This window comes from Natator depressus, chromosome 1 (genome assembly GCF_965152275.1).
Source record: "Natator depressus isolate rNatDep1 chromosome 1, rNatDep2.hap1, whole genome shotgun sequence".
Lineage (NCBI taxonomy): Eukaryota > Metazoa > Chordata > Testudines > Cheloniidae > Natator > Natator depressus.
In genome coordinates this window covers 319,484,800-319,502,590 of record NC_134234.1, presented here as the reverse complement: position 1 = coordinate 319,502,590, position 17,791 = coordinate 319,484,800, and the positions used below count along the sequence as shown (strand labels likewise).

The 17,791-nt window shown below is 42.7% G+C and overlaps 2 protein-coding genes across 3 annotated transcripts in view; one reads left to right on the top strand and one right to left on the bottom strand.

Annotated features, from left to right (window-relative positions):
* Positions 1–3,478, bottom strand: part of LRRK2 (leucine rich repeat kinase 2) — a 119,290-nt gene extending 115,812 nt beyond the window's left edge. For both annotated transcript variants that reach the window (XM_074942446.1, XM_074942447.1), the window contains exons 1-2: positions 3,137–3,478; positions 2,954–3,039 (exon numbers count right to left, since the gene is read on the bottom strand). In XM_074942446.1, coding sequence (XP_074798547.1) covers positions 2,954–3,039; positions 3,137–3,293 — 243 coding nt within the window. In that variant the 5' untranslated portion in view covers positions 3,294–3,478. The remainder of the gene's footprint in view (positions 1–2,953; positions 3,040–3,136) is intronic.
* SLC2A13 (solute carrier family 2 member 13) overlaps positions 3,047–17,791 on the top strand; it is a 390,525-nt gene continuing 375,780 nt past the window's right edge. The window contains exons 1-2 of the mRNA XM_074942450.1: positions 3,047–3,228; positions 6,548–6,724. The gene's annotated coding sequence lies outside the window, so the exon portion shown is untranslated. The remainder of the gene's footprint in view (positions 3,229–6,547; positions 6,725–17,791) is intronic.

Here is a 17,791-nt window from a genome sequence, read left to right as displayed (position 1 = left end):
CACTCCCCTCCCCCCACCCCGGTTCTATGGAGATGGGGTACAGGAGCAGGGGGAGGGGGACACCCTGACATTAGCACCCCCCCCCCGCACAGCAAGCAGGAGGCTCCTGGGGGCAGCTCCAAGGCAGAGGGCAGGAGCACCATAGGGCAGTGTGGGGAGGGACAGCTGAACTGCCTGGCAATTGATAGCCTGCTGGGCAGCTGCCGCACAGGGAACTTAGGGGAGCTGACAGGGGGGCTGCCGGTCCACCCTGGTTCCAAGCCCCCACCAGCTAGCTCTAATGGGCTGCTTGCTCTTCCTGAAAGTAGTGGACAAAGCAGGTGGCTGCCAAACAATGTTATAAGGGAGCATTGCGCAACTGTAAACGAGCGTGTTCTCTAATAGATCAGCAACGTAGCAACGAAACAACGTTAACCAGGACGATGTTAAGTGAGGCATTACTGTACAGCACACTGTCCCCACCATAAACTCAGATTCAAGAATCCCACAGTTATTGTGACTGCATCACAATGGATGAAGCAGGGAAGACTGAGTACAGTTAGGGTATAGTATATTTAAAATTGTTACAGCATTAGGGAAAAGAGGAAAGGGTGACTGCAGCATTTTGTGATGTGAAGGATTTGAGTTGCATACTAGCTATGGGCTTGGTTAAAACAACATTAGACTTTTTGTAGCCCCTTAAAGTAAACTCATAAAGGTTAACAAATTCAGACAGAAGGCTGAAACTTCATTTTAAAACCAACTATTAAAAGGTGAGTTAAAGATATTATCTCAGTGTCCTGCACTTGCAGCTCAGGTACAGTCATTACTTTCTCCCTTATGCAGTTTTCCAAAATTTCCCCTAAAGTTTCAGTTTGAGATATTTTTTACTTCCTATTCTAAACTTCTGCATCATTTTGCTATTGCTAAACAACTGCTGGGTTCGATCCTAAAAGTAATGGCTCTATAAATCCTTTACCTATGTGATAATTGAATAGTGAGCCAGGAAATTAAAGTTTCAGATTCCCCACACTGCTCTGAGATCCTCAAAGGAAAGGTATAACAGCAGTGCAAAGAATTACTATTTCATTATTATTACAATAACTATACATCACAAGGAGAGTCAAGAATACAATTTATTGCTTACTCTGAATTTTTTTTAATTGTGTGTGTTTTAACTTCGACCTTTCCCATTATTTAAAATAGATATATTTGTGGGGGATTTTAATATTTTGCTTCCTAACAAACCGAAATTTTAAAAGGTGAAAAAAATTGCAACCATTCACATTTATAAAAAAAAAAAAAAAATACAAACCAGCCATACAGAGGTAATATTGTCTGTAAATATCCTTTGGGGGTAACATACATTTTATTTTATGTGATTGACAGGAAGGATCTGTTTTATATGTGTTTTCTGGCAATGACATGGAAAAGCACCTGCAATATTTAATATGAAAATGAGTCAGTCTTATATTACAGAGATAACCAAGCAGAATCTTAAACTGCAGAATTCCCCCTGCTTTGTTTCTGAGGTTTTCCTGTGCGTGACAGTGGCTAATTAAGTCAGATGTCACTTCCTTAACACACCCTGCTATGTTTAAGAACAATATTGGAATATATCCAACATTATATCACATTTGTAGCATATGACACCATATGTGATTTGGAATTTGTGCAATACAGTACTTACATAATTTATAAATATACTTGTTTGCTTTATTTTGGTTTAGTATTTAGAAAGAGAAAGAAAATAATTCAAATAAGCAAACAACAGGTGACAACAAACTTTAGCCATTAAAAATCATTAGTATTCTACAGCAGTGGTCCATGATAATAGTAGAATATATTGGTAATATTATTAGTATAATGTAATAGTGGTACCTATTATAATCTGTTTCTTAAAATTTTCCAAGTAATTTGACACAGAAGAAATAAAGCAACTTGGATAACTGAATTCCACAGATTTAAATGGTATATTGTTATTTACTTTTAATCCACTTCTGTGTGTCTCTCTTTAATGTGGCAAAGAGGCCTGTGCACCTTATAGACTAACAGACGTATTGCACATAAGCTTTCGTGGGTGAATACCCACTTCATTGGATGCATGTAGTGGGGGAGGAAAAAAAAACCCACAAAAACAGATGTGCTGCCTTGTGTCATGTGTTTCTTTACTGGAACATCTGGTGGTGACTGTACAGAACTGCTAACATTTGGGGGCCCAGAGCTATAGTTTTGTTGTATTTATCGTCTTACAGTAATATTTTCTCATCTTATGTCATCTACGTAGTGACAATATAGTTAGCAGAAGCATTTGCACGGAAACTATTGCTGTACAATACTGTATGACTGTTTTCACACAAGTGTAACTACCCAGGTGGTAGGAAAGGCTGTGTATTGTTACCAGGGGTGAAAGTAAGGCGGTACTGCCTACAGGTAAAAAGTGGCCGCTAGTACCGACCGTTACCACTGACTTTAAAACACTGCCGGGGCAGCGCTTTAAGGACCCTTACCAGCAGGGCCGCCGATGTGGGGGCGCAAAAGGGGCAGCGACGGCCCTTTAAATCGCTGCTGGAGCCCCGGCAGGCAGCGCAGACCAGGCAGCGCGGATGGGCCGGCCAGGGGTCGCTGACCCCCCCCCCCCAACGACTCCCCCCAGTCCCGCCCCTTCCACCAGAGGCCCCGCCCTGGTAAGAGCTTAATTTTACTGCCCTGGCTGATGGTTAGCGTCTGGCACGGAGCTGGACCGCCCCGAACGCCGAGCGAGTTTTGATTTGGCTCCTGAGACAATCAGGACCAGCCGCGCACCGTTTGGCTCCGAAACCAAACTTCTTGCGAAGCTGCGGGGAGCTCGGGGCTGGGGCTGGGCCCCGTCGCTCCCAAGAGGGCTGGGTCAGGCGGCTCTGGCCCGCGGGCTTGACAGCGGGCAGCTGGGGATGGAGGGGAGGCCGCCAGGAGAGGCGGCCGAGGCGTTTACCTGCTGCAGCGCGACCACTCGCGGGTAGGAGTCCAACACCAGCAACACCGGCACGTGGACGTTTCGGCCGCCGAACAGCCGGGGCGCTGCGGGGGGGAGGAAACAAAACAAGAGCCCGTTACTCGCCGGGGCAGAGCCGGGGAGCCCTAGTGGGCGCCCGACCCGCCGGGACAGGAACCTCACCGCGGGGCCGGTGGGCCAAGGCCAGCAGGTCCTCCAGCGTCTGCAGCAAGCTCTCCAGCGGCGTCCCCTCCTGCACGTTCGTGAGGCGAACGGTCAGTTTCCTCAGGGCGGCTTCCTCCCTCTCCTCCTCCTCGGGGCAGCTGCCGCGACTGGCCATGGCTGACCCCCCTCCTCATCCCACGCAGGGCGTCCGGCAGCTCCCCTCCTGCCGCTCAGGCGGCGCCTGGTTTGCGGCTGGTAGTAACTGCTGCCGCATCTACTCCACGGCTCAGCCCGGCCGCTGCAGTCCTCGGGCTATTTCTGAGCCTCTCCTCCGTCCCCCCGCCCCCTTCGCCTCAGCACTGACATAATCTGCGGCGAGACCCGAGCGGCCCTGCCCCGATTTGAGATGAAGGGGGCGTGCAGCGCCGCCCATCTACCCTTAGGGGGCGCTGACGCGACACAGTCGCCCCGGAGGGGCGCAGGGGTGGAAATTTACGGGAAGAATCAGCCAATCAGTTTTCAGCTGCTGACAGCCCTGCCGTCCAATCGTATGGGAGCTCTGGGAGGACCGCCCCTTCCTGCCTCTCGGCCTCCCAGTGGCGGCCGACCCAGCTGTCTTTCGATACGCGTTGTCGCGTGCAATGGTTGCGGTCCGGGGTTTGGGGGCGGGAAGCAGGTGCGGGCTGCAGCTGTGGCGTCCCCTTCTGGGATCGTTGGGGGATGGGGCGGGGAGAACGGGTCTCGCAGACCTAGCACGGGTGGGACAGTCACCCGGCTTGAGGCGGGGGGGGGTGCGCTGCCCCTAAGACTTCAGGCTGAGCAAGAAGGGCCCAAAGGGCTCGTCTCCGTGCTTCCTCTCCCACGTGTCCCATGAGGGGGCTACAACTGAATTGCCTGCTTTCCGGATATGGGGGGAGGGTCCCGGGCAAGTTATGCCGCCCCCACCAGCAGGAGCCCTCGCAGGGCCTGGGCTCTCATTACTTCGCAGAGAGTGACTGGGGCTGGCACACCATTCCCAACCTGCGGCTGCCGTCAAATTAGAATATACACCATGTGTGACTAATCCTCTGATCTCCCAAGCACCAAGCTGTCCTCTGCAGTCATCTCCGATACTTTGAAAGGAGGGCTTTTAAAAAGCAAGATTCTAAATCATTGAGCAATTAGCCAAATCCGGCCCCAGAATGAAAGAGCACCTCCCTTTCCTTGAGTGAGCACTGGCAAGTCTGTGAATGAAGTCTGTAGCTATCATCCCGCAATTAATTATGTGATGAAAGTTGCAGAAGCATTTAAACATACTGCAAATATCTTAAGTATTAAATTAAGATTTAGAGTCAAATTGCATGTCTGAAATGATTTTCTGAATGACTTTTCATCTTCCCACCACACATGCTTCACTTGATTATGTACAATTACCAGAAGTCAATTTAGACAAACAGTGAATTCAGTAAGGGGAATGGTGATAATGTATAGTAAACCAACTGAAATGTGATTTAAAACTTGGTGTAGTTCTGTGGTGATATGTTCTTGAGACAGATATACATACAACTAGAAAATGCAAAAGTTTAAATGTATTAACCAACTTGTTAGTGTATCTGTGTATCTGTCTTTAAATTCATTAATGTGCCTGTCACTTCTCCAGAATGCTTGTAACAGGTGCCAATAATCACTTTAAAAAATCCTCTAAAAATGGGGCTTGCAACAGTAAGAATAAAAATAGGAACACTTTCACTGACAACCTTTTATTAAAGATTAACAAATAAACTATTCTGAGAAAAGTGACGCAAGTAGGAGATGATGTAAAAAGAGATAACTGAACATGAACACCATGATGTATGCTTTCTGTAAGTTTTCCCCAACCTCTGTTGTCTCATTTTGGAAGTATTCTCGTGCCTCACGTCTTTCACACTTTCTCTTTTGCAAGAAGAAACCTTGTACTATCACCAGTTCTGTTTTTCACCATTTTCAATTACTTCGAGCTGTTTATAATCTGTTACTACAGATTACATTTTTAGTAAGTAAATGGAGACCATCAATACAAAACTGTGCTGACTAAAGGAAGAGAAGGGGAATACTTTAAGACCAATTAAGTTTATCTCTGTTAAGATGAATGTCTTATCCTTTTTGAAGGAACAACGAGGAGTGTAAGGTTCTTTGAAGCTTTCATGCTTACTATATCCTAATGCCCTGTTACTGATAAACATACACAGTGCTTAATGTGAAAACACATGAAGAAAACACCAGCTTAACTCATCTTTTAAAAATGTTTCATTTTTTAGACACAGGTATTCTGAAACACCTACAAATCACTGGTTACTACAAATGCTTGTTGACTAAACTATCCTTCGCCTATTAAATATCAACTTGATCCTAAAAATGTAGGGCAGTGCTGTCTGAATCAAGCCATATTTTTAAGAGTTTGTATACAAAGAAACTTTTGTCTTGGTTTCTTAATTATAGACCACAAAACCATGACTGCAATTGTGACATGAAGGGAAACAAGCTAAAACTTCAAGCACTAAAAAGACAATATGGATCTGTGTCAGTCTGATGAAACACTGATTCATTAGAAACTAGTTGAATGCTTTCTCATTTGAGGTAGTGCTAACTCCCATAATGACAAAATAGATTGAATATAAGTAGATACATATCAACCAGCACATCGAATACAGTTTTTCTTCTTCAGAATTAAATAGTCCAAACACTATTTTTAAGGAATGGTGCTGGATTCTTGCATTCCTGACTGTCTGACAGCAGCTAGCATCAGAGACTTCAGAGGAAAGTTTAAAATATGCCATAAATTGTAATGTTGGTAATTACACCTTTGGGAAGACTAATATCAAGCATGAGGTTTTCTCTCTCCTCAAATGCTTATCCTAACTAGTATAAATTGCACATCTTTACTAATCCTAGTCACATAACTGTCTAATCCTAAACTGAATCCTGCTGTGGATGGCAAAGAGTCCTGTGGCACCTTATAGACTAACAGACGTATTGGAGCATGTGCTTTCGTGGGTGAATACCCACTTCATCGGATGCATGTCATGTTGTGGATGGTACTCTTTCCTTTTTGAAGGTTGATTATAAGGGCATTGTAATGGAATTTTAGTGTTCATGTGTATAGCTGCCATAAGATAATTTTAACTCTTATAGGAAAACCTTGTCATTTGGCTAATCAATTAGATCATTACTGAATTACATTGCATACTGACTTTTGAAAAAAATATACTAGATGGTTCTCATGTAATTATTGAATAAGACATTCTCCTTTTTCTTTTTAAGTTAAAAATTAAAGATGGTTGAGTTTTGGTAAAATTGGCCTGCTTTCTTTTTATGAAGCACAAAAGACTTTAGCAGTCTTGTAGAGGCTGTTTTTATGCCTTGCTAGGATGGATGGAGTGGTTCTTAGAGGGTTCTGCTGCTTACTCAAAGATTCCAGGGGACGCTGATGAGAGTAGACCTTCTACTCTCCAACTAATTGGAAGCCTTTGAGGAGGACCACTGGGGAGTCCCGACGACTGCTGGAGTGTCCCGACAACTGCTGGATTTTGTTGCAGGCGGGGAGACCCTTTGGGATGATGGACACCAGGAAAGCAGGACCCCACACAGGTAAGATGGATTCAATTCACGGTGACGGGGATAGAGATGACAGGTCTTTCCTTCCTCAACCTTGCTGTGGGATAGATGGTACTCTTCTCTCTAGCTCTGGAACCCAACCGTGCATGCGCTGCCGCTGGAATGGACAGCACCACGCAGGCGCTGAGCAAGATCTTATATAATCTCTAAGGCAGGAAAAGTTTTGAGGGACTAGAATGTTCGGGGTTGGCTCTGGCGGGAAAAGCTGGCTTAGTCTGGTTTGAGCCAGAGGACTCCAGTGTCTAAGCTGTAAACAAGTTCGCTTACAAAGATGGAGCCCAAGGGTCATAGTTCATATATTCCATATTAGAGTCTATTAAAACCAGTGATTCACTTAACATTACTTCAAAAATACATGATTAAAAACAACTAATTGAAAATATTAAACTGTACAAACATTTCTTACTTTTTTATACCTAACATGTTGAAAGTACATTCACCTGAAGCCACTGATGCACGTAAAGTGACAAAAATATGCAATGCAATTGCGATATTAGGAAACACCCCAGAGAGTCCAAGTTCGAGTATTTCTTGAAGCAATTCCTTTGGCTTGCAATCCAAATTAAAGTTCGTTGAATATATTTGTTTGAGGAAGATGACCTCATCACTGAGATCTTTTGAGATTTCTTTGTTGTAACGTTGCTGAAATTGTTCAGCTGCAGAAAGTAGATCTTCATTACTCAGTCTGTTGAACTGCCAAAGAAACCCAAAAAGGGTACAAATTAGTCGCAGTCACTCAAATCGATGTGTAAGACCTTTTTGAATAGAGTCAATGATGACAAGGAAGACATTGACCCTATAATGCTGCTCGGCATCGGATTCAGTAGGTAAGTTGCGATTGGTGGAGAACTCAGATGAAATGCCAATATTCTGTGCTACTAATTTGGGCTCAGTCAGGATCGCATCCCATTGTTCATGAATCTGTTGACTGTCATTGATAAGATTTTCGATGTTATCCCTCTCAACATCAAGTACAGCATTGCGTGCTTCAATTACCAGATTAGTTTGGTGGATCACTGTAAGTAGCTTCATCCACAAAGATGACATCAGAATGCATTTAAATTTGGACATGTGCTTCTGAATAGACTGAAGTTCAGTTCGAGCCTGTGCAGTAAGATTGAGATTCAAGCTAATTTAAAGCCTCTCTCACTGAATTCAAATGTTGTGCAACCAGTTGAACACCATCAATCCGTGCAGACCATCTAGTTTTGGACATCCCATGCAGTGAAACAGGAAGATACTTCTTCAGAATTGCCCAGTTTTGTGGACTGCTACTGAAAAGCCTGTCCATTTGCTGAACGGTTCCAAAGTAAGTAATTGCCTCCTTGCATGATTCAGCACAGTCAACACATAGAAGTTTTAGTGTGTTGTTTCCACAGCTGGAGAGAAAACAGTTTGAATTATGCTCAAGCAGAACTGCTTGTACACGTTTGTACTTCCCAGCCATATTAGATTCATTATGATAAGCTTGACCAATGCAGACTTGAAAATTGAACTTAATACTTTCTAGAATTTCTAGTACTTGAGCAGCAATTTCTTTTCCACTCTTTCCTCATAAAATTATTAAACAAAATAAACTTTTCTTCAATTGAAAATTTTGAGCTGTCTACAATCTTAATATATCGAATAACCATAGTAGTCTTTTCCTTGTGAGAACAATCTGGAGTGGCATCAACAATGATTGAAAAATACTTGGCATTTTGAATCTCATCAAGAATTGTCGTTTGTACGAGTGACCCACATAGCTCAATAAACTCGTTTTGTATGTGTGGGTAGAGATAATGGACTTGCATGTGCTTTTGACTCTCTTGCGATTCTCAAACACGTTTAACGTGCTCTGATAAAAGTAGGTCATATTTGCTAAGGAGCTCAACTATGCCTAGAAAGTTTCCATTTGCACGATCACCAATATGTTGTCTGGAACCAAAGAAAGCCCATCCCCGCTCAGAAAGAAAAAGGATGACATTCAGGATGTACTCAAGAAGTTTTTTCCAGTTGCTAATTTCTGTAGAGAGTTCAGACAAGAGTAAATTCTTAACTGAACTTTCAGCTGATGCTGCCCTACTGGCTGATTTTCATGCAACATAGTTTTCTTTGTGTGACGTTGAAGTCTCATGTGATGGTATTCGGTCTTTCAACTTCTTCCAGGCCTCTGTTGATGCTCCATCCTATCCACACTTGAAATCTTCTACTGTAAACATACACAAATGCTGAATGGTACACAAATGCTGAAAAGACTTAAAAGAAGGAGTACTAATTAAGAACACAAAATGAAACAGTCAGGTTATTATCCTTATCACTGAATCAAAACTCAAGCATGCAAGGTATAATATAACAGGCTGAGCTGAAGACAAAGGGATGACATATATATAGTAAACACAGACACAAATACAGAGAGAGGGATATTGTCCAAATATTTCGAATGTGTGTCCTCACAAAACACTCTGTACAAGATTGTCCTCACAGATTTTCACCTTGAATCTGGGCCTATAGACTACGAAATCTTATGATGATGGCTAGGCTACCAAGCTAGGGCTCAACCAACCAACCAACCAGTCACCTCTTTTAGTTACCATACAAAGATAGTAATGAGGAATTCTCACACACAAATAATTCCTTAGTCAACTAGAAATAAAACTATAAAAGACACTAAAATGTAACAATTCTCTACCTTTCAACACGCACTTGATCCAGCACCAGCCACTAATAGTCATTTGTTTATATAATCAGCTGATCTGAGAGGACACATTCATCACCGTCTAATCTTGTGGCATCAGAATGGATATATTTTTATTAATATTTATGAACATTTTAAAATCTTTAATATGACAATCTATATCAGTTAACAAAAAAAATTATGTCTTTTACCAAATCACATCTCTTATTTGCTTAAATTTGCAGCTCTGAGCTGAGAGAGTGTGTTACATTTTGGTCCAATAGGGATGCGCATAAAAACAAGTTGCAAAACTTATCAAATGCCAAAAAATTAACAAGTGTCTAAATTTGAGGCCCCCTTTGAGCTTGAGGCCCAGGCCAAATGGCCCTCCTGGCTCCCCCTCTGGTTGGCCCTGTTTGTAGTGTCCCTTAGGGGCAACCTGATGCCCAAATAAAGATGCAGACTTCCATGTTGGAGTCCTTCAAACAGATGGTGGCCCTGAGCCACCCATACACTTGACTCATCAGAAAACCTGTGCTTGTGCAAGCCAGGGATTTGGCATCATGCTTCAGTAGGGGCAACAGCAGAAACCAGCAACCAAATGCTCCAACTGTCTTCTTGTCTCTACCCCAAAAAAAGCAACACCATCAGTCTTCAGGAAAGTTTTACACCATTTTAATGTGCTTCTTGGCCCCCTACCATTTCTTTCAGGCAGGAAAGCAGTATATTGTGAATGACTGGCTAAATGTGAAGCCATAAAGTGGTTCTGTCTGGTTGTATAGCATCATGATTGCAAACATATCCAATACCATGTTCTTCCATACAGGTTTCAAGTTCCACAGTCTTCCATACAGAAGTTTGTTTCATGGCTCACAGTTTATGTTCCACTGGTTGTATTACACTATTATTAGCATTTAATCCTAATGCTACAATAGCATCAGAGCATCATCACTATATAGGTGGTAATTTGATTTAATTGTACATTATATGTAAAGTTTGCCATTTTCCACCAAGAATAAAACTTTTGCTCAGAAATAGTGGCATGCTTTCACATTTCACTTCTTATTTCTAAAGGCAGGATCCCACTCATTCATTCCATCCCTTATGTCTTTTACCACATGACTAGTTCATGTTTGTGCTTGTATACAAGATAATGCCATAGATACATTGCTCTGTAATACCTCCATTGTTTGTAATACTAAGTGACCCACTTCTTGAATCTCCTCCAATCCAGGGAGCAAACTAGCTATTATTTTAGGATTAGTACTTCTCATTTAGAGATGTTTTCAAGGGTTTGGATATCGCTCCTAAGTGCTGTCCCACTGCATTTAATTTGTTAGCCAGCATTTCTACATCTATACTATTTAATGCTCCAAGATCTGTTCCTGCCCCTCCTAGAGCTGTATTCAGTAAACCTCTTTTTTACTTTCTTAGCAGAGATTCCTCATAAAAATTGGGTTCCTAGCCATCTCTTCTATCCTATAAACAGGGGTTCTATGTATCTAGCATGTTGTGGTTGTATAAGAACATAAGAACAGCCATACTGGGTCGGATCAAAGGTTCATCTAGCCCAGCATCCAGTCTTCCAACAGAGGCTAATGCCAGGTGCCCCAGAGGGAATGAACACAACACGTAATCATCAAGTGATCCATTCCCTGTCACCCATTCCCAGCCTCTGGCAAACACAAACTAGGGACACCATCCCTGTCCATCTTGGCTAATAGCCATTGATGGACCAATCCTCCATGAATTTATCTAGTTCTGTTTGAATCCTGTTATAGTCTTGGCCTTCACAATATCCTCTGGTAAGGAGTTCTACAGGTTGACTGTGTGTTGTGTGAAAAAATACTTCCTTCTGTTTGTTTTAAATCTGCTGCCTATTAATTTCATTTGGTGACCCCTAGTTCTTGTGTTATGAGGAGGAGTAAACAACACTTCCTTATTTACTTTCTCCATACCAGTCGTGATTTTATAGACCTCTATCATATCCCCGCTTAGTCATCTCTTTTCCAACCTGAAAAGTTCCAGTCTTATTAATCTCTCCTCATATGGCAGCCATTCCATACCCCTAATCATTTTTGTTGCCCTTTTCTGAACCTTTTTCCAATTTCATTATATATTTATTGAAATGGGGCAGCCATATTTGCATGCAGTATTCAAGATGTGGGTGTACCATGGATTTATATAGAGGCAATATGATATTTTCTGTCTTATTATCTATCTCTTTCTTAATGATTCCCAACATTGTTTGCTTTTTTGACTGCTGCTGCACATTGAGTGGATGTTTTCAGAGAACTATCCACAGTGACTAAGATCTCTCTCTCGAGTGGTAACAGCTAATTTAGACCCTATCATTTTGTATATATAGTTTGGGATTATATTTTCCAATGTGCATTACTTTGCATTTATCAACTTTGAATTTCAGCTGCCATTCTGTTGCCCAGTCACCCAGTTTTGAGAGATCCTTTTGTATCTCTTCGCAGTCTGCCTGGGACTTAACTACCTTGAGTAGTTTTGTATCATCTGCACATTTTGCCACCTCACTGTTTACCCCTTTTCCCAGAACAGTTATGAATATGTTGAATAGGATCAGGCCCAGTACAGACCAATGGGGGACACCACTATTTACCTCTCCATTCTGAAAACTGACGATTTATTCCTACACTTTGTTTCCTATCTTTTAACTAGTTACCAGTCCATGAGAGGACCTTCCCTCTTATCCCATGAAAACTTACTTTGCTTAAGAGCCTTTGATAAGATACCTTGACAAAGGTTTTCTGAAAATCTAAGTACACTATATCCACTGGATCCCCCTTCTCCACATGTTTGTTCACCCCCTCAAAGAATTCTAGTAGATTGGTGAGGTATGATTCCCTTTACAAAAAACATGTTGACTCTTCCCCAACAAATTACGTTCATCTATGTGTCTGACAATTTTGTTCTTTACTATATTTTCAAACAGTTTGCCTAGTACTGAAGTCAGGCTTACTGGCCTGTAATTGCCGGGATCACCTCTGAATCCCTTTTTAAAAATTGGTGTCACATTAGTCATCTGGTACAGAAGATGGTTTAAATGATAGGTTACAGACTGCAGTTAGTAGTTCTGTTGCAGTTTTATCCAAACCAAAATGTCCTTGGCTTTCGGATAAACTAACCAAATTATTTTCTTAGACATGTGGGTACCACCAAGACCGGCATTGTGTCTTCAATATCCTTTTAAAAAGCCATTATCAGCCTTTCTTTATTTCTGAACATGTAGTTGCAGTGTTTTCTTTTTTGTAGGAGATCTTGCAATTCCTTGTCTTGCTTTTGCAAGGCCACAATATCTAGCTGGCTTTTTATTTCTTCATCCCTGGGCTGGACTTTATATGCTTTCTTGTTCAGTTTGGTCCATAATTGTTCCATGCCCATTTGTGCTGCTTGTTTAGCAAGCCCGTCCACCTGATTATTCAGTCTGGAAACTTTGGACTGATCTTTTCGTTGGGTTTTAACCTTGAACAGGTGGGTATCACCTCTTTGAGTTGTTGCAAGCCTCCACGCATACAGTAGGTATTTAGAGTGAGCCACCCGGCTTACCGTCAGCTGAGTTCATGGGTCTCTGGATCCATACAGGTGTCCATTCAGATAGGGCTCAGACCACCCAATCTGAATCGGAACAGATGAAAAGGTTGACTTCAGGTTCAACTGCATCCGGTACTGCTGATACCACAACCACCTTGGCAGTTTGAACTGAATAAGGCACTACGCTACCTTGCAGGATGTTCTGGGTGTTTATCTGCAAAGCTGGCACATGGCTTGCCATCCTTATAGAAACGGCTTCTGTCAACCACCCAAATATCTAGTCCTTTCATCATTGCTTCTTGACAGGAAGCTCCTATCTGGAAAGATGACTTGACTTGCTGCAGGTCTTCCAGCGACAGGGGACACTCATGGTCCTCTCCTTGAGTCAGTAGGGCATAGGGAACGATGGATAACTGGGGTGCTTTACGCATTTCTGTGTTTTTATTTAGTAAGCTGAGGGTCCATCCTGCCAACCTGGGGTTGAATACCCTTCCTTTGTTAATAGGGCCTGACAGGATGTATTTTATCGGTGTGTGGATGATTTTAAGAACCACAGGAGACATCCCCATTAAGTACTCCCAGTGATTCAGTGCTCAAGTCAGGGCTAAAAATTCCTTTTCACAGGTGGAGTACTGTTTCTCAATTTCACTAGGCACCTTCAACCCATAGGCAATGAGTTTGGGTCCACATCCAGTGTCCTGGAGCAATACAGCACCCAGGCCTCTTTCAGGTGTTTCCAGTTGCAGCTGGATTGGGGTATCTGGTTTTGGATATAAGTGCTTGCTTCAGTTTATTGAAGCCTTCTTTTTGCTCCTCACCCCACGCCCATTCCTTTTTTCAAAAGCAGGTACAAGGAATGTGCTATCTCTGCATAGATTTCCACAAATTCCCTTGAAAAGCCATTATGTCCCAGAAATGATCTTAGAGCAGAGATATCCTGAGGTTCCGGGAGTTTACATATTAACTCAATCTGCTGCATATCAGGTCTCCTTCCATGCATGCCTAATTGTATACCCAAGTACATGACTTTTTCCATTGCCATCGGCACTTTGGATTGCTGTGGGGCCAGGGATGAGGTTGGGGGTGCAGGAGTGGGCTCCGGGCTGGAACTGAGGGGTTCAGAGTGTAGGAGTGGGCTCAGGGCTGGGGCATTGGATTGGGGTGCGGTAGGGGGTGTGGGCTGCAGCTGTAGCCTCTGGGGTGGGGGGCTGGAAATGAGGGGCTTCAGATGCAGGAGGGGGCTCAGGGCTGGGGTGTGTGGTGCAGGCTCCGGGAAGGAGTTTGGTGTGGGAGGGGATTCCAACATGGAGCAGGGGATTGGGGCACGAAAGGGGGTGTGGGCTCTGGGAGGGAGTTTGGGTGCGGGAGGGGTTCCGACTTGGGGCAGGGGGTTCAGGGCATGGGCTCCAGCTGGGCAGCACTTACCTGAGGCAGCTCCCGCAGCGAGGCTGTTCTGGCTCCGTTTTGCTCCCAGAAGCGGCCGCCATGTCCAGCCCCTAGGCAGAGGTACAGCCAGGCAGCTCTGCGCAGTGCCAGGGCAGGCAGGAGCTGTGCGGAACCAGAGAGTGTGCCTTAGCCCCGCTGTTTTGCCAACCAGACTTAACGGCCTGGTCAGCAATGCTGGTAGGAGCCGCCAGGGTCCCTTTTTGACTAGGTGTGCTGGTTGAAAACCAGATGCCTGGCAACCCTAACATACACCTACAGTAGAAGGTATATATGCACAGACACACAAAGGAGAACTCTTTCTGTGTGACAGCCAATTATACAGTTGATCAGGCCTTATGGTCATGTAGGCCTTAATATTTTGTTCACCTTAAAGATTTACCCATTGGTTTCTCAACCTACCACCTGAATATATCAGCTTCTTTAATACAAATAACTTGTTTATCTTTGTTAAAGATCAGTTATATATTTTATATTGCTCTACTTCTACACAAAATAGAAAGCATGATTTAAACTACTTGCAATGTTTTGTGGTCAGATAATGAAACTTCCTCAAACTGAAGGGGTCTGCTACAGAATGTCTTTACAGAATTTTAGTTTTCTGATATAGTTTATTAAATCTTAATTGATACCTTCAGATTTTTGTCTAATAATGTTATACCTTATGATACTATACCAAACAGTGTAGCATGTTCTGCTATAGCTGTATTACAAATCTATAAGTGTACAGAATAGAAGAAAAATGTAAAAGGGGAAGTTACTTCACAACTTAGCAAGAGTCTGTGGTTAAGCCTAACTAGTTAGAGTTACACAACTTACATCTCCTCTGTGTAAAACACAGAAGCAACATCTGTTGTTTGGCAGGACTTAAAGGCAAGTTACGCCAATATTCTGGCCTATATATGAATGTCTAATATGATTATTCAACTTCATATTTTCTGTATCACCACTACAATGCTCTTCAGGAAACAATCATGACACAAGCCCAGGAGAAGAAGTTGCTGGTGGAGAAAGACAGAGTTGAGTCTGCCTCTGAGAATATCACCCAGAAAGTAGTGTGTGAGAGAGGCAAACCAACAGCCACTTCTTCATGACCTACTATATAAAAGACCAAAAATTTACAGAACTTAGTTGTTGGGACTGAAAAGGGAGCGGATTCCCTGGAGGATTTTCTTTACAATGAAGAACATACTTATACAAATTCTGAAGAGACAAGGTGGGTGAGGTAATGTCTCTCTCACTAACAGAAGTCTGTCCAATAAAAGATACTACCTCACCCACCTTGTCTCGCCAATATCCTGGGACTGACATGTAGAAATACCAAGGGTTGGCTGTCCTTAAAAGTAAGATTTACAGCCCCAAAGAGTGAGATTCAGGGCCAAAGAGTGAGACTTTCCAGGTGGTATCTTAGGTCATTGCTTAAGATAGGGACTCTCATCTTTGGTCTATTTTACCTTTTGTCCCTGGACTTTATTGTTGCCACCACCAAGTGTCTAACAAAACATAACTGGGAAAGAGCCAACTTGGAAACATCTTTCCCCCCAAAATCCCCCCCAAGCCCTACACCCTCTTTCCTGGGGAAGGCTTGATAAAAATCCTCACCAATTTGCATAGGTGAACACAGACCCAAACTCTTGGATCTTAAGAGCAAGGAAAAAGCAATCAGGTTCTTAAAAGAAGAATTTTAATTGAAGTAAAAGAATCACCTCTGTAAAATCAGGATGATAAATACCTTAAGGGTAATCAGATTCAAAACAGAGAGTCGCTCTAGGCAAAACCTTAAGTTGCAAAAAGACACAAAAAACGGAATATGTATTCCATTCAGCACAACTTATTTTATCAGCCATTTAAACAAAACAGAATCTAACGCATATCTAACTAGATTGCTTATTAACCCTTTACAGGAGTTCTGACCTGCGTTCCTGCTCTGGTCCTGACAAAAGACACACAGACAGACAGAGAGAACCCTTTGTTTCCCCACCGCCTCCAGCTTTGAAAGTATCTTGTCTCCTCATTGGTCATTTTGGTCAGGTGCCAGCGAGGTTATCTTTAGCTTCGTAACCCATTACAAGTGAAAGGATTTTTCCTCTGGCTAGGAGGGATTTAAAGATGGTTAGCCTTCCCTTTATATTTATGACAACATGCCTCCCTATGTCCCTCTGTGTCTGTTGTAAAAATTGAGTCACCTTTGTTTCTCACAACAAGTGATCAGTTAAATTGTGCCAGTCCAGATCAAGGGTAACAGAGAAATTACACACACACACACACACACACACGCAATCACATGTAAATAGTATCTGTGATTACTAGTATATAATACGCTGACATTACATCTACATTCATCCACTGGGGGTTGGCTGATACTTTCATCTTCCCAAAATTCAGTTTCCCGGGATGTAACACATAGTCCATTGTACAAAACACAAGTAACATTTTCTAGTTCGTCCCACACACTTTCCCAATGATGTATCCCTACTACATGGTTCTGTGGTGACAGGTAGGGACAAGCACACCCATTTTGAGGGCTCCACTCCGTACACCCTCGGGTATCCAATAATTTCTCCTCTATCCCAGTCCACTGACCCGTAACCCAGGGTAGCCAAAAGGATCCCAGGGTCAATTTTGGGAGCAGGCTCACTTTCCATATTTCTGTCTCCACAGACTGTCTGTGAGCAATTTTAACAATACATTTCACCTAATAGCAAATCAGGCTTAACCATGCTGGAAACATATTGCATCCATTCATATTTGTAGGTGTTGAACAAGGACCTCTTCCGTTTTTTTAAAAGATGCATTAATACCCTAACATTTCCAGATATTACCCAAAACATTTTGTGTGCATCTCAGTACATCCTATGGCCAAGGCAGTTTTATTCCCTAATTCTATTTGTTGTTTATACAGCAGCCAGGTGGTGGTGTTTAACCACCACCACATATTCCATATTGCTTTTAGGTTTTCCAGACCTATTTGTACCAAGTCCACAGTAGTATCTGCCTGCTTGTGAATGAGACTATCTTGCAGTTTTGATAAGGAACTTAACTTATTCTTAATTACCTCCAGGTCTACAGTATTCCTAATCCCTGCTCCAAAACCAATCCCTCCTAATATGGAGTGTGCTACCTGAGGATGTTTCCCTGTTAGCAGACTGGCATTCCTTGACCTCTGCCCTTCTGCAACATTGGTTTCTGTAAATACAGTTAACATGCTTATTAATCCTTTTCTGCCTAATGCAGTAGGGTTTTTTTGGTATCACAATACACAACAATGCTAGCAACAAGACAAAACATAAAACACAAAACACAATTTTTGTCAAGACAGTAGATGCATGGTATTCTGGGTTGCTCTTCAGCTGGTATCAGCTTTTCCGGATTTTCTGAAA